General features: G+C 40.1%; 2 protein-coding genes across 8 annotated transcripts in view; one reads left to right on the top strand and one right to left on the bottom strand.

Moving 5' to 3' along the window:
* CFAP46 (cilia and flagella associated protein 46) overlaps window positions 1-3113 on the bottom strand; it is a 75309-nt gene extending 72196 nt beyond the window's left edge. The window contains exons 1-4 of one of the 5 annotated variants that reach the window (XM_064431665.1): window positions 3003-3092; window positions 2118-2184; window positions 1599-1718; window positions 2-600 (exon numbers count right to left, since the gene is read on the bottom strand). In XM_064431665.1, coding sequence (XP_064287735.1) covers window positions 2-5 — 4 coding nt within the window. In that variant the 5' untranslated portion in view covers window positions 6-600; window positions 1599-1718; window positions 2118-2184; window positions 3003-3092. Of the gene's footprint in view, window position 1; window positions 604-1598; window positions 1719-2117; window positions 2227-3002 lie in introns of all 5 variants that reach the window. The other 4 variants (XM_064431662.1, XM_064431664.1, XM_064431666.1 and 1 more) reach the window with 4 other exon arrangements.
* On the top strand, window positions 3092-20272 carry TCTN3 (tectonic family member 3). 3 transcript variants are annotated; one of them, XM_064431678.1, is made up of 13 exons: window positions 3092-3228; window positions 3917-4038; window positions 7018-7148; window positions 8053-8161; window positions 8236-8354; window positions 9771-9806; window positions 10142-10216; window positions 10320-10445; window positions 11003-11098; window positions 11295-11392; window positions 11942-12107; window positions 12821-12958; window positions 16226-20272. In XM_064431678.1, exons 1-13 carry the CDS (start codon window positions 3119-3121, stop codon window positions 16445-16447), a joined length of 1548 nt encoding a protein of 515 aa, XP_064287748.1. In that variant the 5' UTR covers window positions 3092-3118; the 3' UTR covers window positions 16448-20272. The 3 variants fall into 3 exon arrangements, with proteins under 3 accessions (XP_064287748.1, XP_064287750.1, XP_064287749.1); XM_064431680.1 differs by having other exon boundaries at window positions 3153-3228; window positions 3982-4038; XM_064431679.1 differs by lacking the exons at window positions 3092-3228; window positions 3917-4038; window positions 8053-8161.
* Window positions 20273-20994: the final 722 nt, after the last annotated feature.

Below are 20994 nucleotides of genomic sequence, written 5' to 3' on the forward strand. Positions count from 1 at the left end.
CCCATCTGTGGGTCCCAGCGACTTCTCGTTGCTCCCTTTGATCTGGTGTTCCTGGCAGTGAGAGTCCCCAGTCACCGCCACGCCACGCCGAAGAGTACAGAATCCCATGGATTACGATGGCTTTGGGCCAGGTGGGAACAACCACGTGCCTCCCTTGCAGGGGGCCAGTTTGACACTGTTCCTTGCAAGACTCTGGATTTGTTGCATCGTGCTGCAGCGCTCTGGTGCAGGCTCTGGGGGCCCTTTTGGGGGCTCTTTGATGGGCCGTGACACCCCTTCTGCTGTCCTTCACGGGGATGCGGCTTTTTCCTCGGGCGAAGGGGTCCCTCAGCTGGGTGGTCACTGAGCCTCTGACCAGAGGATTTTCAAGCACACACACAAAGCCTTTTTCTTTTTCCTCCCACCCTTTGGTGCCAGGGTCTGTGCTAAGCCTGGAAGCTGAAAACCCTAGGGCTGTGATCTCCACCCTGAAGGTGTGAAGCTTGTGCTTTGTCAATGTCCCCAGCCCTGAGTTGTTGCTTCATCCTATCTTCATCAGTGAGCGGCGTAAAGCGTCGGTCAGGGTGTGGTGGTCTTCTCTGTAGCTTTTGTAGTACAGTTCTGCTACAATAAACACAGGTCTTTCATGAAAATATTTAAGTCATAAACTATAATATTTCAGTCTCTGATACTGTGCTAAGAGTCTGGCTGTATTATCTCCAATTTCAATGGAAAATTACTGGCTGCTGTGTAATGAAAAGTGGTCACATGGTTTGTGACTATCAAAATCGAATAATTATGTTATAGTGAAATAACTAGGAAAACATGGGAAGGAAACAAACAAGACCAATTAAAATCAATCATTTGAATTAACTTTTAAGTTAACTGAAAGGAATTAAATCAAGGAACTGGCTAAAGAAAAAAATAATAATTGTATATTTGGGCAATGGCCATCTATCACCGCACTAAGCTTTTTGACTTTTCTAACATCATAACCCAATAGAGAATGACTGGTATTCAAATCTGAAAACTTAAGAAATAGGTGTTTGCTCTCCCAGTTGTTATGCAAAAAGTTATGATCTCCTGATACTTTACAAAACAGAAATCTGTGGTAAATTGCTGGTAGCTTTTGGTAAAGGGTCTGTGTCCTTTACTGTCACTAGAGTCACATGACTGTACAAAGTAGTCATATTAACCCACATAGTAAAAACTTTAAAAATAGAGCATCTCCTGTAAATGGTCAAAAGAAAGTGCACCAGGGAGATTACTTTACAGTCCACTTGCCTTCTACAAGATTTCTTTTATTTTCATTGAATAGATAAGGTACTAGATAACATGCCTGATTCCAGTGCTCCTACAGGCAAGGTGAGTCTAGAGAGAATGGGAAATAGTACAAACCAAGTACTCTCTAATGAGAATTATATAGATGTGAAAGGAACCATTGGTTTGCTCCATCTGCTTTTTTATTATAATTATGTCCTTATTCTTTTTCACTCTGGTTTGCAGGTTCAAACATCTCATTTCATGTGTTACGTTTGTCCTTCTCAGAGGGCTTTGATGCAGTGTGTTTTTTAACATGTAAGAATACAAAAAAGTGGTTTTCCGTAACATTTTCTCACCTGTTGCTCCTTTCTTTCCGTTCTGTCCTAAGGCAGATTGAGGCCAACTTCATTATCTGTACTGTGGGTGCTGTCCCTTCTCATTACATACCGTGGAATTTGTGTGTGACCCTGAGGAGACTAGACATATAGATTCTGTTTATTCCCAAACTGCATACTAATGTACAGCCATGAGTGCACACAAAGAGCAATGAAGGGGAGAAACAAAAGGTTGCAAAGAGATTTAGACAAACTGGAAGTATTGTCTATAGACACTATGCATCTTATTCTCTTTGTTCAGAAACTGGTCATGATCACACAACTTGAATTATAAAATTATTTTCAATTATCAATTTGAATAAAAGTTTAAATCAATCTGGTTTTATTTAAATTTAAGTACTTGTTTCTAGAAAGCACTTATAACTAAATCACTGAAGCAGTTAATCTACTGAGGAGTGGCTGTATTTTATATAGAATGAAAGACAGTAAATAAGTAAATGGCCAATGACACAACGCCGCTGTTGTCTGTGCTGTCCTTACCTGCCAAAATGTAGTGGCTTAAGGTATCTCTTCTCCATCTTGGCTTCTGATGAAAATCTAGTACAAACTGAACATAGGAATGAAGCAGAGGCCTAGCCAGTGAGCTTTCCTTTGACAGAGATGAATAGTAAAGGCTAAGGAAGAGTTTCAAACAGGGTATTGCAATATTTCCAGAGTAAGGAATCTCTGAAGCTTCTAACAGCTCAAAACCAGCAAACTTGAGCAGGCCCTGTTACAGTACCTGCATTTTTGATGACCTTTGGCATTTCATGAATTTGGCTTATTTGACTCCTTGAACACATACTGACTTTTTAATCTCCACTATATTGTGCCAGTCAGATTCAGATGTTAGTTAGATATTGCCTGGAAAAGAACCTCACAAAAAGTACCACAAAAAGTATTTTTATTTAAAAGATACAACTGTAAAAGCCAAACTCTCCCAGGACTTATCTGAGTGGAACTTTAACTAAACTTTGGCATTTGTTTGGGAAACATTTTCATAATGTCAAAATTAAGAATCTTCTCCCATCTGGTCCACTGTGTAGAAATGCTTGTGATACAAAGTCTAGAATTAGTGAAACACTGTGTTTTTACCTAGGCAGCTCTGCAGACCAATTTATGCACTCTAATATAATGTAAAGCAGTGACTGCTTAGTGACCCACTCAATTTATATAATTTAACATAAATTATATAAATGATTGCAGAATAGGGTAGCTTATGTTGAATCTTAGACACAACTGCTCTTAACTCAGTCATTATGACATAGTTATATATAGAATATATATATTATATATATATAATATATATATATTACATAGTTATATTAGAATTCATTAATGGCAGATGATTTCTAGTAGCTGTCAACATAGAGTAGCTACAGTTACCTGAAATTCTCGCCTTTAAACACGCCATTTCAGGAGAGCGTTACCCCGCCGGGCCCCGCCCCTTTCGGCCGCGCAGGCGTTGTGGCTGTGCGGGGTGTCCCGCCTGGTGTGCGGCCATGCGCGGGGCCCGCGCGGTGCTGCCGCTGCCGCTGCCCCTGCTCCTGCTCCTGTTGTCGCTGCCCGCCCTCAGCCCTGCGGGCGCTTCCCAGCGCTCCGGCGGCAGCCGGTGGGTAGGGGATGGGCTTCGGCCGCCGCAGGCGCCGGAGCGGGCCGAGGCGGGCCCGGGCCGGGCTCCCGGCGGGACCTGTGGCTTGGCCGCCTGTGCTTCGTGGTGATGGCCCAGGGACGTCTTAGCGCTGGGCCGGGGACTGGGAAAGGCTTCCCGGGGCCGACAGCACAGTGGCCGAGATGAAGCGAGGCTTGGTTACTCCGTGATGAGGCGGCTGGCAGTGGGAGCTGGGAAGTCTGGGTTTAAGTAAAGGGAGCTTTGGAGTGCTATGAGGAGACGGCCAAACAAGTACAGACCTCGAGACGCTGTCATTGAGGAAGATGGTTTCAGCTATTAGAAAGTAAAATCTCTCTTTGTAGGTTGGCCTTGTGATGAGGACCGAGAGGAGCTGTAATATATGGGCACTGATTTTGTTTTTTTAATCACTTTTTTTTTCCCCCAGGAAATGTCAGAGTGATTTTTAATTACACTAACCTGGTGTCTACAAAGTTAGTATAATGCCAAGAGAGGCTTTCTGTAATTGATTATCTATGCAGACTGTACAACAGCTTATGTAAACCGATGAAAAGTTTATTTTCATAAAATAAAACTGTTGCTTTTTTGGCATTATGTAATGTAAAATATGAAATTATGCAAGGATGGTCCATTTTATAGTTCACTGGGTGGGGGGGGCTTGTCTTTACAGGTCTGTGAGTCGAGTGTGTGTGGAAAAGTCACTAATTTTCAGAAGTAATACCCCTTATTCAACAGACATCGTTTCTGATCCTGGTGGACGAGATCCACTCTTCTGTGTGCAGTTGGATGACAGTAAGCAATCTTTCTTTTCACATATTTTGTTCATAGATCGCCTCTGCTTAGGGAATATTTTTTTTTTTAACTGTTGAGAGCTTTGTAACAAGCTAGCTCCGAGCTAAAGCTCACAGTGAGATTAATTTGACCAAGATAGAAAATGAGGGGAGTTGCATTCCAGTTAAACTGTGTCCTTGGCCCACGGATGAAGTAATGCACCAAGCAGGTGGTGGAGCGGGACAGCCTGAGAAAGTGTGATAGTTATACCAAAAACAGCACGTAGTTAGCCAATGGTGAGCTGGGATTTTGCACTATGCATGAGCTAATTAAAAGGTGTATAATAATCGGTGATTCAGGAATAAAGACGAGACTTGTCGATCATCATATGGTGAGCGAGTCTTCCTTCTCCATCATTTAACTACACCTTGTAATTGTTGCTAATTATTTTGACTTATAGCTTTGGCGAGACCACAGTGAATCTGGGTCTGATCACCAAAGGCAAAGATTATTACACTGTTATTAAGGGAAGGGTTTCTGCCTGAGCACAAATAACTCTTTATCAATTGCTTATGTATCAATTGCTTATGAGATACCTTGCATAGTTGTTTACACATAGAGCAGCAGATAAGGGTTGACGTTTAAAGAATACCACTACTATAATTTTCAGAAAGTGTTTTCTTATTGTGTTTTGGATTCTTTATTATATATGCTTATTTTTATCCTTTCTTCTCTGCTGGTGGTGATTTTTTTCACTGGTAATCATATATCCTGTAGGATATGTCATTAACATTCTTTTCTCTTCTTGCTTTCCACACTGTGTCTCACAGTGTCTCACATTTGAACACACCATTTTCTCTTTTGAGTTATTTGTCTGAGAGTTGTGACCCGCAATTCCATCTGCTTCTGATCTAAGTTTCTGAGTATTTTAGGTTGGGAGGGGCTCAGGAGATTAACAGGTACAACAGCTAGTCAAAACAAGGTTAGCTTTTTATTATCTTGTCCTGCTTTCAGCTCTTTATAGATTTTGTCTGAGTGTTTTGCATACAGGGAAGAACCAAAAAATTATAAGAGCTTCATAATATATGGTATGATAGGTAGTAGCACTAGAACTTTACCCATTCCAATTTTCAGTAGATCTCACAGTAAAAGATGAATTTAGATAAGGGTTTAACAACAGTTTAAAGTGCTGTCAGCATCCTGGGCTTTTCAGCCTGTAACTTGGAATCTAAATTTTACCCTTTTCCCACACCACTTATAATATCCTAAAAGTTAGATTAAAAGGATTCTGAATTTTTAATGTTATGCACAGAAAATCTGTGTCCAGTTTGATGGCACCAGATTTTTTTAGTCATTTGATATTTGGACCCTGTATCTATCACATGATTAGGCCCACTGAAGAGGCCTAAACATTTGACTGCGTGTGTATGTTAGTTGTAGCACACCTAGGAACAGAATTCACTGTTCACATGGGCTTTTCTGTGCTTGTTGGAAGAACATATAGGAAAGACTTATTTTGGAATCACCTGAAGGATCATAACGTTTTCTTGTAGAAACAGCCTTCTCCCTGGTGCCCTTTCCCATGAAATACAGCAACTCAGATATTTGATTCAGCTGATTGTGGCAGCAGCTTTTATAGGATGGTGTGATGAGCTACCGTTGCCAGAGATATAATCAAGCCCTAATGAATTATTGTGGCTGGTGAAAGTCATGCACAGGTTGACTTCACCTCATTGAAACCATTACTAGCAGATTAAATTTTATTTTGCCTTTTCCTATGAGATTAAATACCCTTTAGTATCTAAACTTAAGCAGTTTGGCTATCTTAAGTTTTGTTGGAGAAAGCACTTCCTTCCAGTTTTCAGGTATATTTTGCATTATGTAATCTTGTTAACCTGTGGTAGCAAGTATTCAGCTTTGGTAATGCAAGAGTATGTCATGAACTGGATCCCAAATCAATTAAATGGCTGTGAGTAGTGCAAATGTTTTCTTTTTCAGTCTAATATGATACCCCCAAGTGACTATTAAGCAAGTTGCTGTGCGCTCCTATTTTTGTGAACCTTGTAGGAGCTTAATATTTAATTGACTTTTATCTCCTTAAAAGATTTGACTGCTTCATTAATACTGTATTTGGATATTAAAAAGCTTTCATTTCTGCTAGTTGTGCTGTAACTTTGAGCATCTACTCTGCCCTTGAAAAGCAGAATTGCATTGAGAGCTTAAGGTTCTTTTTTTACTGTTCTTTTTTTTCCCCCCAAAATCTACTGGATTATATAAATTATTTTTGGTACTACTGTCATTGAGAATACTGCCGCTTTTTCTTGTCAGTAGAATATGTAATCCTTGAATCTTCTAAGGTGCTTTATTTGAATGCATTGAAAAGTTATTCATATTAGGATGAGTATGTAGTATGCCTTTAATAATTTGCCATTTTATAACAGTGCTTTAGCAGTAATAAATTAATACATTATAGCACCATAACAGTACTATTGAATACCACCAGGTCAGGAAGGTATCACTGTTGGATACCAATAGAAAGTGTGGGTTTTTTAGGATGCTTATTGTCTGTTCATACTTTTCTTGGGTTTTAACAGTTACCAGTTTTACTTAATTATTTTGAATCCATTTAAGGTTGATTTTAGTGAACTCACAAATGGGTAATTAAATTTGTAATTCAGATTTCATGTGTGTCTAATATGGGCATCTCATGGAAATTACAGCACATATTAATATCGCTGTTAAGGAGTCTCATGCTTTTTGGAGAATCACTTTGTGTATTAATATTTGTTTCCCATGAACTGTACTCATGATATCATCCTGTTCTGTAGATCATATAAGCCTATTATAAGTGTTACTGTGGATTAATTAGTATGAGGCACCAACTAGCTTACAGTTACTAAAGTTATTCCTTTAAAAAATATTGACACAGTATTTACTCTTATCTTTTCTAGTAACTTAACATTGGAGGATTTAGTTTTCTTTTCTCTTTTCAAACTCTAGCAAAGCTGAACTATTTTCAACAGCCACAGGATATCAAAGAATCTGATTTTGTGGAGTTCTTGGAGAAGTATGGCAGGCACTCTTTCTTAGCACCATCACAAGTTCAGCCATCGTTCTCTGCTTTTTATCGTGTGAGTTGAAAGAAAATAGCAATCAATTTGCACATATGCTTTTATTAAACCTCTCTGTAATGACGTCTAATGAGAACAGATTGAAAGATTCCTATTTTGTACCTAGAAATAATAGTATCATAGGATCATAGCATATCCTGAGTTGAATGGGACCCACAAGGATCATTGAGTCCAGCTGCTGGCCCTGCACAGGATGCCCCAGCAATCCCTCCCTGTGCCTGAGAGTGTTGTCCAAATGCTTCTTGGGTTCTGTCAGCTTTGGGACTGTGACCATTCCCTGAGGAGCCTGTTCAGGGCTCAGCCACCCTCTGGGGAAGAACCTTATCCTTCTATCCAGCCTCAGCCTCCCCGACACACTTCCAGCAGTTTCTTTGAGTCCTGTCCCTAGTCACAGAGCAGTGGTCAGTGTCTGCCCCTTGGGAGGAAGCTGCAGAGTGCAATGAGATCTCCCCTGAGTCTCCTCCAGGTTCAACAAGCCAAGTGACTTTAGCCATTCCTTGTATGGCTTCCCCTGGAGACCCTTCACCATCTTTGTAGCCCTCTTTTGGATGCTCTCCAACAGCTTTATGGCTTATATTTTGGCACCCAAAAGTGCCCTCAGGACTCAAGGTGAGGCCATACCAGCTTGCAGAGCAGAGTAGTAGCAGCTGGTGATGCTGAGCCAGATGCACCCCAGGACACAGATGGTCCTCCTGGTTACCAGAGCACATTGTTGAACTGGTTGTCTCTCAGTACTTTCCATTCCTTAGTGTATAAAGTATTTCTAGTCAGTTGCCTTGTATTTAAGAGGTTGGACAACTTTTTAAACAAAACTGGATGTACACAAAGAAGTATAGATATGTCTCTTGCCCTTGGCGTTAGTATTCCACTGTAACTTTGTGATTCCTCCAAATTATCTTTTCAGGCTGGTGATCCAATCCTCATCTACTATGATTCGTCATCTGTATTGAGCATGCTTAGACAGCCAGTAAAAATGGGAGCCAGTGGACTTTGTGTTGATGGAAATCCTGCTGGTTAGTAAAGGCAGAAGAATATCTTTGAGTGGTTTGCTTCTGTTTTATCTGTTGTCATGTCTTAATTCACCCAGGCTTCCTGGACAGTAAAAGCACAAGTTGTACTCGGATTTTTGCCAACTTGAGCAAGAGCTGCATGACTGACCCTGCCCTAGATGCTGCTTCCTACTACCATGACTTCACTGTGCTAAAGGTGCATTTCAGATTTCTTGCTTTTGTTCAAAATCTTAGTTGTTTGACTTTGCATTGCCTTCCACTGGGACTTCAGATAACTGTAAAACTGAAGGTCATCTGGTATGTCATTCCTGATCTCCCAGTTGCTGAGGCCTTCTTGCTGGGAAACTGTAGTAGCTGCTCTCTGGCCACAGGGAGCAGCAGGCACAACTTTCCCAGGCATTGTCCTAGGGAAAGCTGTGAGAAGATCAGAGAAAAGAATGGTGAACAATTGTTATCTTCACTTGCTGCACCCTGTTGTCGTAAACATGCTGAATGTGTTATGGAGATTTGTTTGCCAAAGGGTGATTTCTTAATTGGCCAATGGTGATAGTGTTTAGATTCAAGAATGTATTGGGCTGTCGGTAAGGGCAATGACTTTCTTAATAAGTATAGTATAATAAAGCGATTGATCAGCCTTCTAGAGTCATAGAGTCAATGCTAATTATCACCATGTCGGGGATGCCATGCTATGACAGGAAACATGTTAAAAATGTCATGACTGGTGGTCAATTCAATTCAAACTACTTTCCAATAAACTTCTGTCATTAACAAATTCTTAGTTCATTTAACAGGTACTTCATTGATACTTCATAGTTCTACTGGCCAATCTAAAATTCTCTTGCATTTTAAACAGGTTTAAACAGGTTTATCAAAGTATTCCTGTCTGTTCCATCAGCTTGATCAACCAAGCAGTACATGTTCTCAGTAAAGAATTAGGGTGTTTTTTAACATAAAGTGCTATCTCTGAAATCATACTGATGGCCCCTTATTAATATTAGCTCTATTTATATCCATATCATTTTCTCTACTATTTATCCTGACAATAAATTCAAAGTAACCAGTTTACTGTTCTGGGTTCATCCCTCTGGTTTTACTGAATGCTTATATGAAAATGTCTTGCTCTCACCTTGTAGAGTTTTTCTGCTTTTCCAATAAGAAACAACATTGTAAATAGGAGTACTTATTAAGGCTGATGACTCAGTATACCCTTATACTGGAAATCTAAATCTACTTAACTAGTAGAGAATAGTCTATTGATCAGATTTAATTCATGTTTTCAGGGCTTTCTTTGTCACTGTTGCCAAACTGTTGCCAAAGTTTTCCTTAACTGGACGCTGAAGTACTTACTCGATTGCAGAAGATGGAGTTTCAGGAATGGTTCAGAGATGTGACACTTAAAAGTACCTGCATTCTGCAGGACATTAACTAGGCCAAGCTTAAATTTGTCTTTTGGTATTTTAAAATACCTTCTGTGGACTATGTCTGTGATATAGTAATTTTGTCAATATAATATTCAGGTTCTTTTGTAATGATTTTATGGCTTTAGTCACAAACACAGCAATTTACTTCACTTTTTATTGACATTGTAAAATGTTTTGCTTATTTTCCCCAGGTCCCAATTAATGACACCGTTATGCCATCCATGAAGGTCAGTCTCTGTTGCCAATGAAAAGAATTTCTGGTTCTGAAGGGAAAACGGGAATGTGCTGTGTCTAAGACAAGATTTTTCTTGACAAAAGTAGGACATTATAGAAAAAATGGACATAAGGGTGTGTTTTTGAATGAAAGGGTATAGATAGGACTAAAGTCAGGGAGGTAGCTTGTTTTCCTGGAAAAAGATTGGGGATCTGGAGTAGTGTGATGTGCCCCCCAGATCATAGCAAGGAGGTAAATCTGACTTGGATGGAAAAGCGGTGAAAAAGAGTAAAAAGTGCACTCTTCTTTTAAACAGTTACTAGTTGTTAATATGCTTACTGTCTCCAGGTAAATGTCACTGCAGTCTCACCACCTGGAGCTCCCCACATGAAAGACAATACATGCACCAATGTTGTTTCTCAGGTATGTGAATCTTCTTTCCTTTTGGAGCAGCTTACCACAGGCTTAAACGCATTGCCCTATTACTTTACTCTGTCTCCTGTTATTCTCTGAATTGGACTTTCAGGTGATCTATGAGATAGAATATAGTGGCACAAGTGGGATTCAGAGTGTTTCTGTCCAGTTCAAAGTCAGCAATATCTCTGTGAACTCCGGATCCTCTCTGCAGCAGCACTTCACCATGCACTTCTGGGTTAGTATCCCCATCCTCCCTGGAATTTTACCACATTTGTAGTCTGTAGCTTGTGATTCATTTTTGTACAGAAGACACCTGAAGAGGTTGCAAAATTGGATAAGTGATGACCTCAGGCGTTGGTAAGTGTGCAATGCAACTTTGTAAGTTATGGCCAGAGTGACATACAACTGTTTAGAAGTAGAATGGTCCGCTAAGAATCAGGGTCAAGGCAGGGTTTGTTCTGCAGTTCTTCTGTAGAATCGCTCTATCTGTTCACTTCCTCAGAGACAAATGTTGAGCAGTAGCAATTCATTGTATTAAGAGCTTTCCTGGCATTATCCACATTTTAGGATACTGACATTTAGTTTTTTACCACCTGGACTGCAGATGAAATTAGCTAGGTAAAAAAGAGTTCTTGGAAACAAATAGTTTAAGTAGTATATAATAATCTGTCATTCAAAAAACAGCTTACATTTACATTTTTGAGAATGCAAATTTGATCTGTGGAGATGAATGGATGTCATTGGTGCTAATATTTTCCTTTGTTTCTATTTCTTCCCTTTGTCTCTTTGTAGACCAGGACTCTTTCTCATATGTTGCCTAGAAGTGGAAACCCTGGCTATAATACTGGAGCACCACTGTTGATTGCAAACAGTGGTGCCATGCAACATGTATCCTTTTTCTGCTGTGAGTTGTTGTTTATCACTGGGGCTTTTTTTCATTTCTGTTACTGCACTGTCTGAACTTTTATGGTGCCCTAATAGGGATAAGGAGGAATATGGGGTGAGTGGATCATTAAATACAAGATGAGTGTTGTATATTGTCTGTTTATACCTTTGTTTGGCTTCTTGATGTGCAGTCTGTCAGATGAGCATATTAAGGAGTGAAAGTGATGGAAGTTGTTCACAATTTCTCAGGCACAGAGTACAATTTGGAAGGAATATGAGAACAGGCTGCAAAATCAGGTAACTACACACTCTGCAGTCATCCTTTCTAGCAGTTGGAAGTTGTGGACTCAGCATGTTTTTCTGTAGTCTCTCATGTGCTGCTGTGAAGCCTGGGTCCTTTCCTGAGTTCTCCAATATGTCTCTATTCCTATATATTCTAAGATAATATATAGGAAAGATGGTGGACTGCTAGAATAATCTGAACATTGTGAAGGTCTTCTGGGACATTTTGAGGCTCTAGTCTGGCAATATGTCTTGGGCAAGAGTAGAGTTGAGAAGTGAATCTTAAAAAGTGGTTGGTGTTCTTTTGATGGCAAGTGTAGGACCACTGATGCAATAAGATGTCTGAAGAGCTGTCAGTTTTCCGTATCATTATCCCTGCCATATTCTTCTCCTTTCTCATAGCTGAGAGGATTGAAACTGCATCTGTTTAATACCAATACTTTTTGACCCATTTTAAGAGCAGAAGAAATACTTATTGCAAAGAAAGAACGTTGATAGTGGTTTGGGCTTTTTTTTTTTTTCGTGGAAATCACTTCCTTAAAGGTGGTCTTTTCTCATTTCCAGCCTATCCCCAACACTGGAAGACAGTAACTGTAGTTACATACAGCAGAAGTTATACAAGGCTTTTCAGGGGATGAACAGAACAGAAGCCTTTGCTATAACTGGCAGTGCTCATTCAACCCAGGCAGAAGAGTGGATGAACATTCTGATTCAGAACTGCAGTGTGCAGGTAATACGAATGCAAAAAAAATCTGTAAATATTTTTCCTTTCACATCTTTGTATTGCCTTGGGGAGGTGGGGGTATCTGGACTTTTTTTGTATAATGATCCTATGACTCTCAGGGGTCTTAATATGTGAAAGCAGTCAATATGGTTCATATTATTAGAGTATTAACAAAAAATCCCCCCAAACCCAACAAACCCTCACAGATTTCCTACCTCTTGAATTCTATTCCTGCTATTTAAATGGGCAAAAAGATTTAAATACTGAATCCAGTGTTATATTACATAGTTTTCTGACGGCCTTTTAGAACTGATAGTAGCTGGCTACTTCCTATTAATTATTATTATAATCCTTTTTGCTTTTCCAGAATAGGGAATATTTTTATAGGGGTATTTATATCCTATTATATTACCTAATAAGGTTAAAGTTTGTGAGTCAATTGTATTGTAATAATTGTTAATCTGTGGGGATATGGCTCAGTGGAATGTGAAATCCAAGATGTAAAGCTGAGACAAATTCTAATTGGAACTGATGACAATGAGATGTATGTAGCTCCAGAATCGGTGGTTGACATGACCAGAAGTTACAGAGATAGTACTGAAGTGATTGATTCAGGTTCTGTGACCTGTATTATCCAAAATATTACACTTTGGCCATAATTGTCCTTTATCACTTTTAAAACACTATATTAAACTGATTAGTGTATATTTTATTTTCAGGCTGTGAATTGCACTTCCTGTTGTATGGTTCCTGTGACCCTGGAGATACAGATATTGTGGACTAAAGTGGGCCTCCTATCCAACCCACAAGCTCAAGTACTGGGTACACGGCACTTTTACCAGTGTCAGCCCCTCAAGGTATGGAATCAAAAACCCTCCCTCCACACAGAGGTAATTAAAAGGGGTTTACAGGTTATTTAAGAACCAAGGAATCAAACTATCTTGAAACTAAGTAAGTTGAGATTTATTGAATTTTAGCAGTTGTCTGGCTGCTGTGGTAGCCTTTTATAGAGGAAGGATGTTTTGTGGTCTTTTCAGTACTGTCCTCACGCAGTTGTACAATTGGAAAAGATACTTTCTTTCCAACTCTGAACCACTTTCTGCCACTTAAGGACTCAATCTTTAAACTTTAAGTTATGGTTGGTATAAAGCTGTAGTTACAAACATCCACTAACTCCATGTTTTATATTTAGTTGTCTCTTAAAGCCTTGATATGGGATTTGAGTTTAGTAATATTTCATAGACTCCACAGAATGCTGATAATCTGTGCAAGGAGATATTTCTGTTCCTCTAGAGCTTCTGAAATAACCAATAGGTAGCTGAGGAAGTGGCTGATGCTGATGGCAGCATATTTGGAGAACTGGGGAGGAAGGGTGTAAGCCAGAAAGAAGGTATTCAAGGCCAGGTGGTCGGAGTTCTTAACTACCTGATCTAGTTGAAGACATTCTTGTTCATCATAGAAGGCTTGAACTAAGTGACCTTTAAAGGTCCCTTCCAGCCCAGACCATTCTGTGATTTTGTGATGTCAGCAGGAATGTGTCAGCTAACATGACCACAGAGGACAATGAGCAGTCTTTTTTAAGCATGTGTCAGTGGATCCCATTGTGATTTTTTTTTTAATATCACATAGTCTTTTGGGCAGCAGAAATATTTCAAGGCTTACACTTCTCTGTAAGGGCTTTAGGGAAAGCAGCTGACACCCGCCCAGGCATCTTCATGACTGTGAGGAAGGTATCTGTCTGATCTGTTAACACTCTTTGAACTTAAGACTCAGTCTAAATGAGATTTTACACACTTGTTTGAATGCATGTCATGGTACCCTTTTGTTCTCCCTTCTTGCAAAATACATGAAGAGGATAGGAAGATGTTAACCATGTAAAACTCATATTGCCCTGAGACAAAGTGATATCCCCACCCCATGAAGATATTTTTTTAAATCATCTATTACATGGCTTCCTTAACAAAACTTGTGTCTGAGGAAGAAGACTTGAATTCCTAGTAAAAGTGTAGGGTGCAAATCCCTCAGGATTCACTAATCAAGAAGAATGAGATTCAGATTTGATTTGCTTGAGCAACTGATGCTAATTACTTTAGACCTTTAAGGTATATTGGAAAGCTAATTATAAGAAAGCAAGCTTCTGGCAGCAAAAAACCCCCATGCCATTAAAATCAGTACTGCCTTCATCAGTGACATCACAAATCCACAAATTAAGATTGTTAGTAAAGACATTTTAGGAAAGGACCAACTTGCTCTGTAGCCTGCAGTTATGAAGCGCGACTATTTGTAAGCATACTAGGCTGCACATTACTTTCAAATTATGCCACTTCCCAGTTTTAGCCTACAGATTCTCTTTCTGAGAACTGTCCTGTAGTTCCTTCAATATTCTTCAGAGAAATCTTTTTTTATTTAGACAACACTGTGTCACTGGAAAGTTGCCTGAGTAACTGACCAGAAAACGGAGAACCCAGGAAAGACATCCCAATTTCCACACCGATCCACCATATCTGTCACATTTATATTTGGGCTTGATGAAAATACAGGATGTTTTGAAATGATGTAGTGTTCTACAAGAGCATGCTGGAAGTTGCTAATGATTTTCTTCTCCCAGCTGTTCAGGTGGGATTGTGTATGGAGTTTTTTTCCCTGCACTAATCGCTGATTTTAAGGCAGTTTTTGAAGGTCCAGATACTTAATCATCTTGAGGCTTCTTGTTGACTAGGGCAACTTGGTGTGGTTTTGAGTGTGTTTACTCATTAATAGGAAAACTTATATCTCTCAGAAGTGTTGGGGAAATTCTTGTAACTGCTCAGCAGTGGTGAGTTGTGATCAAGGACTGATCTGGCATGGTGGGCAAGAAGGTGTTAAACGGGCTGGAAGCAGGAACATTAGGACACCTTGCAAGTAAGTGAAGTTTCCAGGTGGTGAGAGAAGAAATAGCCTCAGCAGTGTCTTGTAGCCATTCTGGAGTGGGAACTGCTCAGGGGCCACCTTTGGGCAGCAGAGCAGGCCTGGGTGATGGACCCACAGCTGGTTGAAGTTCTCCATGCTGATGCTCTCAGAAATGGTGCTGCAGATGCAAAGGTGCACAAGGAATCTGCTCATGATACCTCTTCGCACACTCCATGTAGAACCAAGACTGGACTCAATGCATTGTTCATTTTTTTCTTCTTTAATAAATATTTATTTTTTTAAATTTGCTTTGAGGGATGCCACAAAAATTCCCCAGTAGGAGTTGCAGCATTTTTTTCTTAAGAGTCATGAACTCTATCTTGCAGTTTTTTTTAAATGCTTCCTACAGAATTTTGCTCTAAAGGCAATCTTAGAAATTTTTCTCAGGGAAGTGATTGAGGTAGTAGTTTCACAGGTTGGCTTAAACCAGTGCAAGCACAGAAGGTGTGCTGCCAGTAAATGCCCTCTCAAATGTTAGCATTGAGAAGTGGGGCAGGGTGTGAGGTTGCTCTTTTGGGAGTAGCATGGTCTTAAATCAGCCCAAGGTAGCCATGAAGCTCCATGTAGTTCAAAGAGCTGGTATTTTAGTTTTCTTGCAACATTCTGTTGAAACAGGAAAGAACTGAGGCCTTAGAGGTTCAGTCCCACTTGTGATCTTCACTGATCTGTCTTTTTCCTGAAACAACATCCTAAAATGTGAGCAATAAATTTAAATTGTATTGGGTCCCTGCTTTAGTTTATTGACATTTATTGATAGGATTGCATCTTGTGGCAGTTCTTTCTGGTACCAAGCACTTGCCTAAAGAGCCAGCTGATCTTTTATAAAATACTAAGCTTGCTTGCGTCTGTTCTTATTACTAAGTAGTTGGTATGTCTTTCCTCTGAGTAGAAGGCTTACTGCAGCAGAGCTTAAGTCACTGCAGCCGTTTTGGAGATCACTAGCATACAATGCACAGTAGCCACTGATCTTTACTACACCCTCAATTTACCTGCTAAGTATCAATATTGGGAAGAGAGGTCTTACTCCTCTGAAAACTTAGGATGCTTAACTCTTACCATCCCAAAGACATCATGTTTGCCAGTCATCTACAGTGAGTCCCCATTAGAAAATTGAGGAGGGGTATGCCTTTTGTATTAAGACTGTTAAATTCTTTTTGCTTCCCTTCTTGTTGCAGTTTCTAAACATGAGCATGGTGCCTGTGACAACTGTCGTTACCTTCACTGACATGACAGATTGGCCAGAACCTCCACGAGGCCAGCCTCAAATGCACTGGAAACTCCCATTTGACATCTTTTTTCCATTCAAGGTAGCTCTGAATGTAGAAAGAACTTACAGAGGTGATCTGGCTGGGTATTTGTTGTTGATTCTAATAATGTCTAGTATTTTCTGCTTTTGAAGTAGATGGAGCCTGTATTTAAAGTGTGGTGAGTGAATTGATATATTCAGGATATGACCCAGATGATGGACTTTTGTCATCAGGTTTTTATACCATTTCTGTGATATCTGTGTGCCTTCTGGTCTTGAATTAAGCCATGTGGGCTGCTTGTCCTCTCACGTTCCTGTTCTTTGTATATGAACCATCTGTGAACATCACTGCAGTGACATACTTGAGAAATGTAGAGATCCAGGGACATCCAAGGAAGAGAACATTAAAACTATCATTCTGTGTCCCCAGAAACCAAGAATACTCTCTAAACTAGGGAGTATGGAGAGAGAAGCAAAGTTCAATCAAAGCATTTTGGAGCTGCTTTCCTGTTGGAGAAGTATTTGATTTTTCTATATGGAACTAATTGAACATTTAAAATACAGGAGCTCTCCCAGGGGGCCTGAATTCTTATGTTATGAGTAAACGTGGACCAGTCACCCCTAACCTGTCCTTTTTAGATGACAACTGCACCTCTGTGACAGTTTTGAATCTTGCTTTTCTGTGTCTTTTCAAATACAGATATTCAATTGAAATTTTCATGGTTTAATCACTTTTTACATTAGCAACACTGTAGCACACAGCAAAGTAATTGTAAATGCTCTGAAATACAGTTGAATTTTAGTGGTTTGTCAAAACATCTCCCTTCCTGATCTTTTTTTTCCCCCTGGGAGAAATGGGCCTGAATGGAGTTTTTCCTAGATAAGAAACATTCCCTTGTTCCAGATAGGAACTGAAAATAACTGCTGAAATTCTAGTAGCACATCAGAGAGATTTGTGAATAGTTCTGAAGCTAAAACATCGAATATTTTAGGAAAATTTGTAGTTGTATTATGAGACTGAAGCTTGCTGCAATATCTTACCTCTGGCTCAATCTCTGGGACCGGGAAATAAATTTATTGCTTTTGAAGTTAAAGGTGGTCTGATTATCTAGACTGCCCTTTGCCATCACACAGGAAATCTGCTTAATTTTCCAGGAAGCTGTTGGATGAAAGTATATTCTTTTAGCAAAAGATTTTATTATTCATTTTCTTTGGATGATGGAAAAATCTGCTCCATCTCATGTCAAGTGCTCCAATGGAATCAATAAGGGCCAAAAATTTCAGAGCCTAGTTTTAATAAAATGTATTTATTGCTTTTGTACCTATACTGCACATAGCAAGTCTGTTGCTTCTCCTCATTACAAACTTAAAAAGGAATGCAAAAATAAACTGAAAAACTAGTAATTAGTGAGGATATCAAAGGAGATAACACAAGTAAAACAAAACTACAACCCATCTAAAAGCTTCTGGGTTAATGTCACATATTTATCTTTGTCATTAATTGCATAGTTTCTTAGCTGGGAACAAATTCTGTGCCAAGTGTCTGCAGCGTCCATTGATTCCTGTTCTGAGACAGCCCAACCAAGCTGGTGTGAACCTTCAGAACTGTGTGCATTCCAGTATTACACAGGACTGTACCATTACACAGTACAGCAACAACCTTTGATTTTTAGATAGAGGTGACTTCTCAGATGTGCCTGTAATACCTTTGAATAGCTTTTTTCAGAACACATTTGTAGTGTGTCCCATGTCCTCTCATGTCCCTAATTTGTGGAATTCAGGAAATTAATTTAGAGGTGACAGTAAATGAATTACAAAGGGTTAGCTGGAGAAACTTCCCAAATGTAACAGGTCAATGCTAAATGTGTTGGGATAGGGCTTGAATAAAAAGGATCTGCCATCCTTGTTTTCTGCATTACTGAGGTAATTAACTTAGGTATAACCACAGAGATACTGTTCACTCTATCGGCTGTAAATACATGAAATGTTGTAAGAATGCATCATCTTATATACTGTAAGTATCTGTCATAATTCTCTAATCCTCCAGCATGTCCTATTTTTTAGTTCACGTTTGTCAACTTTCAGATCTTGTCATAGCAAGAAATAAGAGCTGGAAAGAGCCTTGTCCATATTCTGGTCCAGCCTGAATTAAGACATATGCAAATTCTAGCCACATGACAGCAGTGCTTGTGGGTTTAAAATCTGCAGTTTCCTTTGGCAGTGCGTTTTTGTGTCTACTTTATCATGTTGTGTTTTTCCCCCCTGCCTGATGTGAAATAGCCTGTGTTGCAGTTCAGTATCAGGCAACATTATGACACTGTCACAGGCAAGGCAGACACATATGTCACATGTACAGGAATGGAGTGTTTGTACTCCATGTCAAAGGGCTGAGACAAAGCTCTTTAGTTTCTCTGCTGCCAGCATTCTAGCTAGAGCCATCTTTCCCACATCTCCCTTTTTTGAGGCAGTAACACTGTTTTACTCTGTCCGAGTGAAGACGATCTTTACTAGGTAATTTTTAACGTCCGTTCCAAACATAACCCTCGTTTCTTTAGAAGACATAATTTTAAATTTCAAAGCAGGAGCAATTGTAGAAGCCAGGGGCGGGGCGGGGCCGGAAGCGACTGTGGCAGCGGAGAGCTGTGCCTCGCCGTGCAGAGTCAGGCGGGTGAGTGGGGCCGGGCCGAGCCAGGCAGCGCCGAGCTGAGCTGGTCACAGCGGCCGCGGCCGTGCCCGGAGCGGACAAGTGGGCTGGGCGTCGGGCGCGGGGCTGCGGCTCGACCCGGAGGGAAAGAAGTGAGCTCAGCCTTGGAGCTGCCGGGGTGCACCGTGCACGGCACGCCGCCGGTCCCTCGGCCACGCAGACTGCAGAGCTGCGCAGATTCGGGTCAGAGCGTCACTGCTGCGGGGAGTTACTGGCAGTGTGAAACTGCAGTTTGATCCCCTGCGAGCTCCCGACGAACTGATAAGAGCTGCACGGGCCTCATCCATCCGGAGATCTGTGAGAGCAGAGCTGTTGCTCCTCTAGAGGTTTATTTTTCCTTGCCAGTCTCTTGTGCCTTACGTACAAGATTTCTCCATGTCCAAAGAAAGTATTTAAACCCTCCTGACACTTGCATGACAGCTAACAGTCACTCCCTAGGTTTTGACCCGACTTTGTGATAAGCCTGTGTTCTTCACGTACTGTTTCTTCGCAGTAGACAGAACAGGGTCAGATTAGAGGTTTTTTAAAATAACCTGATAGCTCTCTGGAAAGAGTAATCAAAGGCTAGATAATGGAGATTTAAGCAAAGCTTACATGGTTTACCAGAATTATTTGACAACTGTTTTTACATTATGAAGTCAAGAGTTTTATTTTTTCAAATGAAAAATAACTCAAATATTTCCATACGCTTATAAAAATTTTCCACATGCTCAGGCCTGTGCCAATGCTGTACCCTAAATTTGATGGATACTTGGAGTGCTTACCTTCTTCCTCGTCCCATATTTCCTCTTGAGAAGAAATTTACAAAGGGTTAAAATAAACTTTTATTCTTTTCTGCTGTGTAGTAAACTATTTATGTTTCGTCACTTTGGAAACAATATTACCTGTTCCATATTTGTGTCTGTGAATATTTTTTGTTGAGTAAACTGCTTTGCTGATTTTTTTTGGGCTGTATTTCCTTGCTCTTCTAAGCTACTGTTTCGTCGTGATTGTCAAAAATTGTGTTCAATAGCAAAGTAAGCATCTTTCAGGCTTAGCTTCAGTAATTCTTCAGCTGTTCTTATTACATGTTGTGTTACTAGGAATACAAAAGCAGTGGTGTTTTTATGGTTTTCTGCAGCATCTGGGGAAGAAAACATCTGAGAATCACTGTGCATGATACTCTGAAAAGTCAGTTCAAGATGTAGTGAAAAAAAAGTAAATAGAATAGTAGAAATTATCACTTAAGAAATGAAATGCAGAATAAAAGACCATATTATGCCAGTATATTAATCCTTTCTTTGTCCAAATTTGAATACTCTGTTCTCTACTGGTGTTCCAGACTCTCCCTTAGCTAGTATGCAGCACTGTGTTTGGGCTAATCAAGAAGGTGGAGGAAAAGCAGTGGAAATCAATACATATATATGACATAGGCTTGATATAAGGAAAGCAGGAGCATCCTATGCTGATGTCTTAGCGGTTGTGTAGTCTAAGGAATTGCTGCACTTCTCTCTTTCTGGTGCTAATATTCACTTGTATAGATGGGTGGGTCAATTAGTCTCTGACCAGAATATTACCATGATCTAACAGTCTTGCTTGGGGACAGGAATTGCAGCTTTGATCAGAAGGGGTGGCAAAACTGGAGCACCTCTGGTGCTAGAATTGTTCGGAGACAACTTGAGCATGACAGCAGATGGAGGAATGAGGAGGTAGGTGCACTGCAAGTCTGTAAAATCATTAGAGGTATGAAGGTGAATAACCCCAGTCTCCACAAATCTGGAAACTAGGAGAGTAGTCAACTAGTTTTGATTGCTTTCTTGTCCTACCCATATACTTTATCTCAGCATCTGATAGACAGCTGTTCTACCTATGAGTTTTATTTTATTTGTTTACCTATGTGATGTCTGGCAGTTGAACAACCTTCATTTGATGGATGTAGGGAAACTGGAACAGAACTGGGATACTAGTTATATCATCTTTATCTTAACAGCTGGTGCAACCTGATGTTTTGCGGC

The sequence above is a fragment of the Passer domesticus genome, chromosome 8 (assembly GCF_036417665.1).
Source record: "Passer domesticus isolate bPasDom1 chromosome 8, bPasDom1.hap1, whole genome shotgun sequence".
In the NCBI taxonomy this organism is placed as follows: Eukaryota; Metazoa; Chordata; class Aves; order Passeriformes; family Passeridae; genus Passer; species Passer domesticus.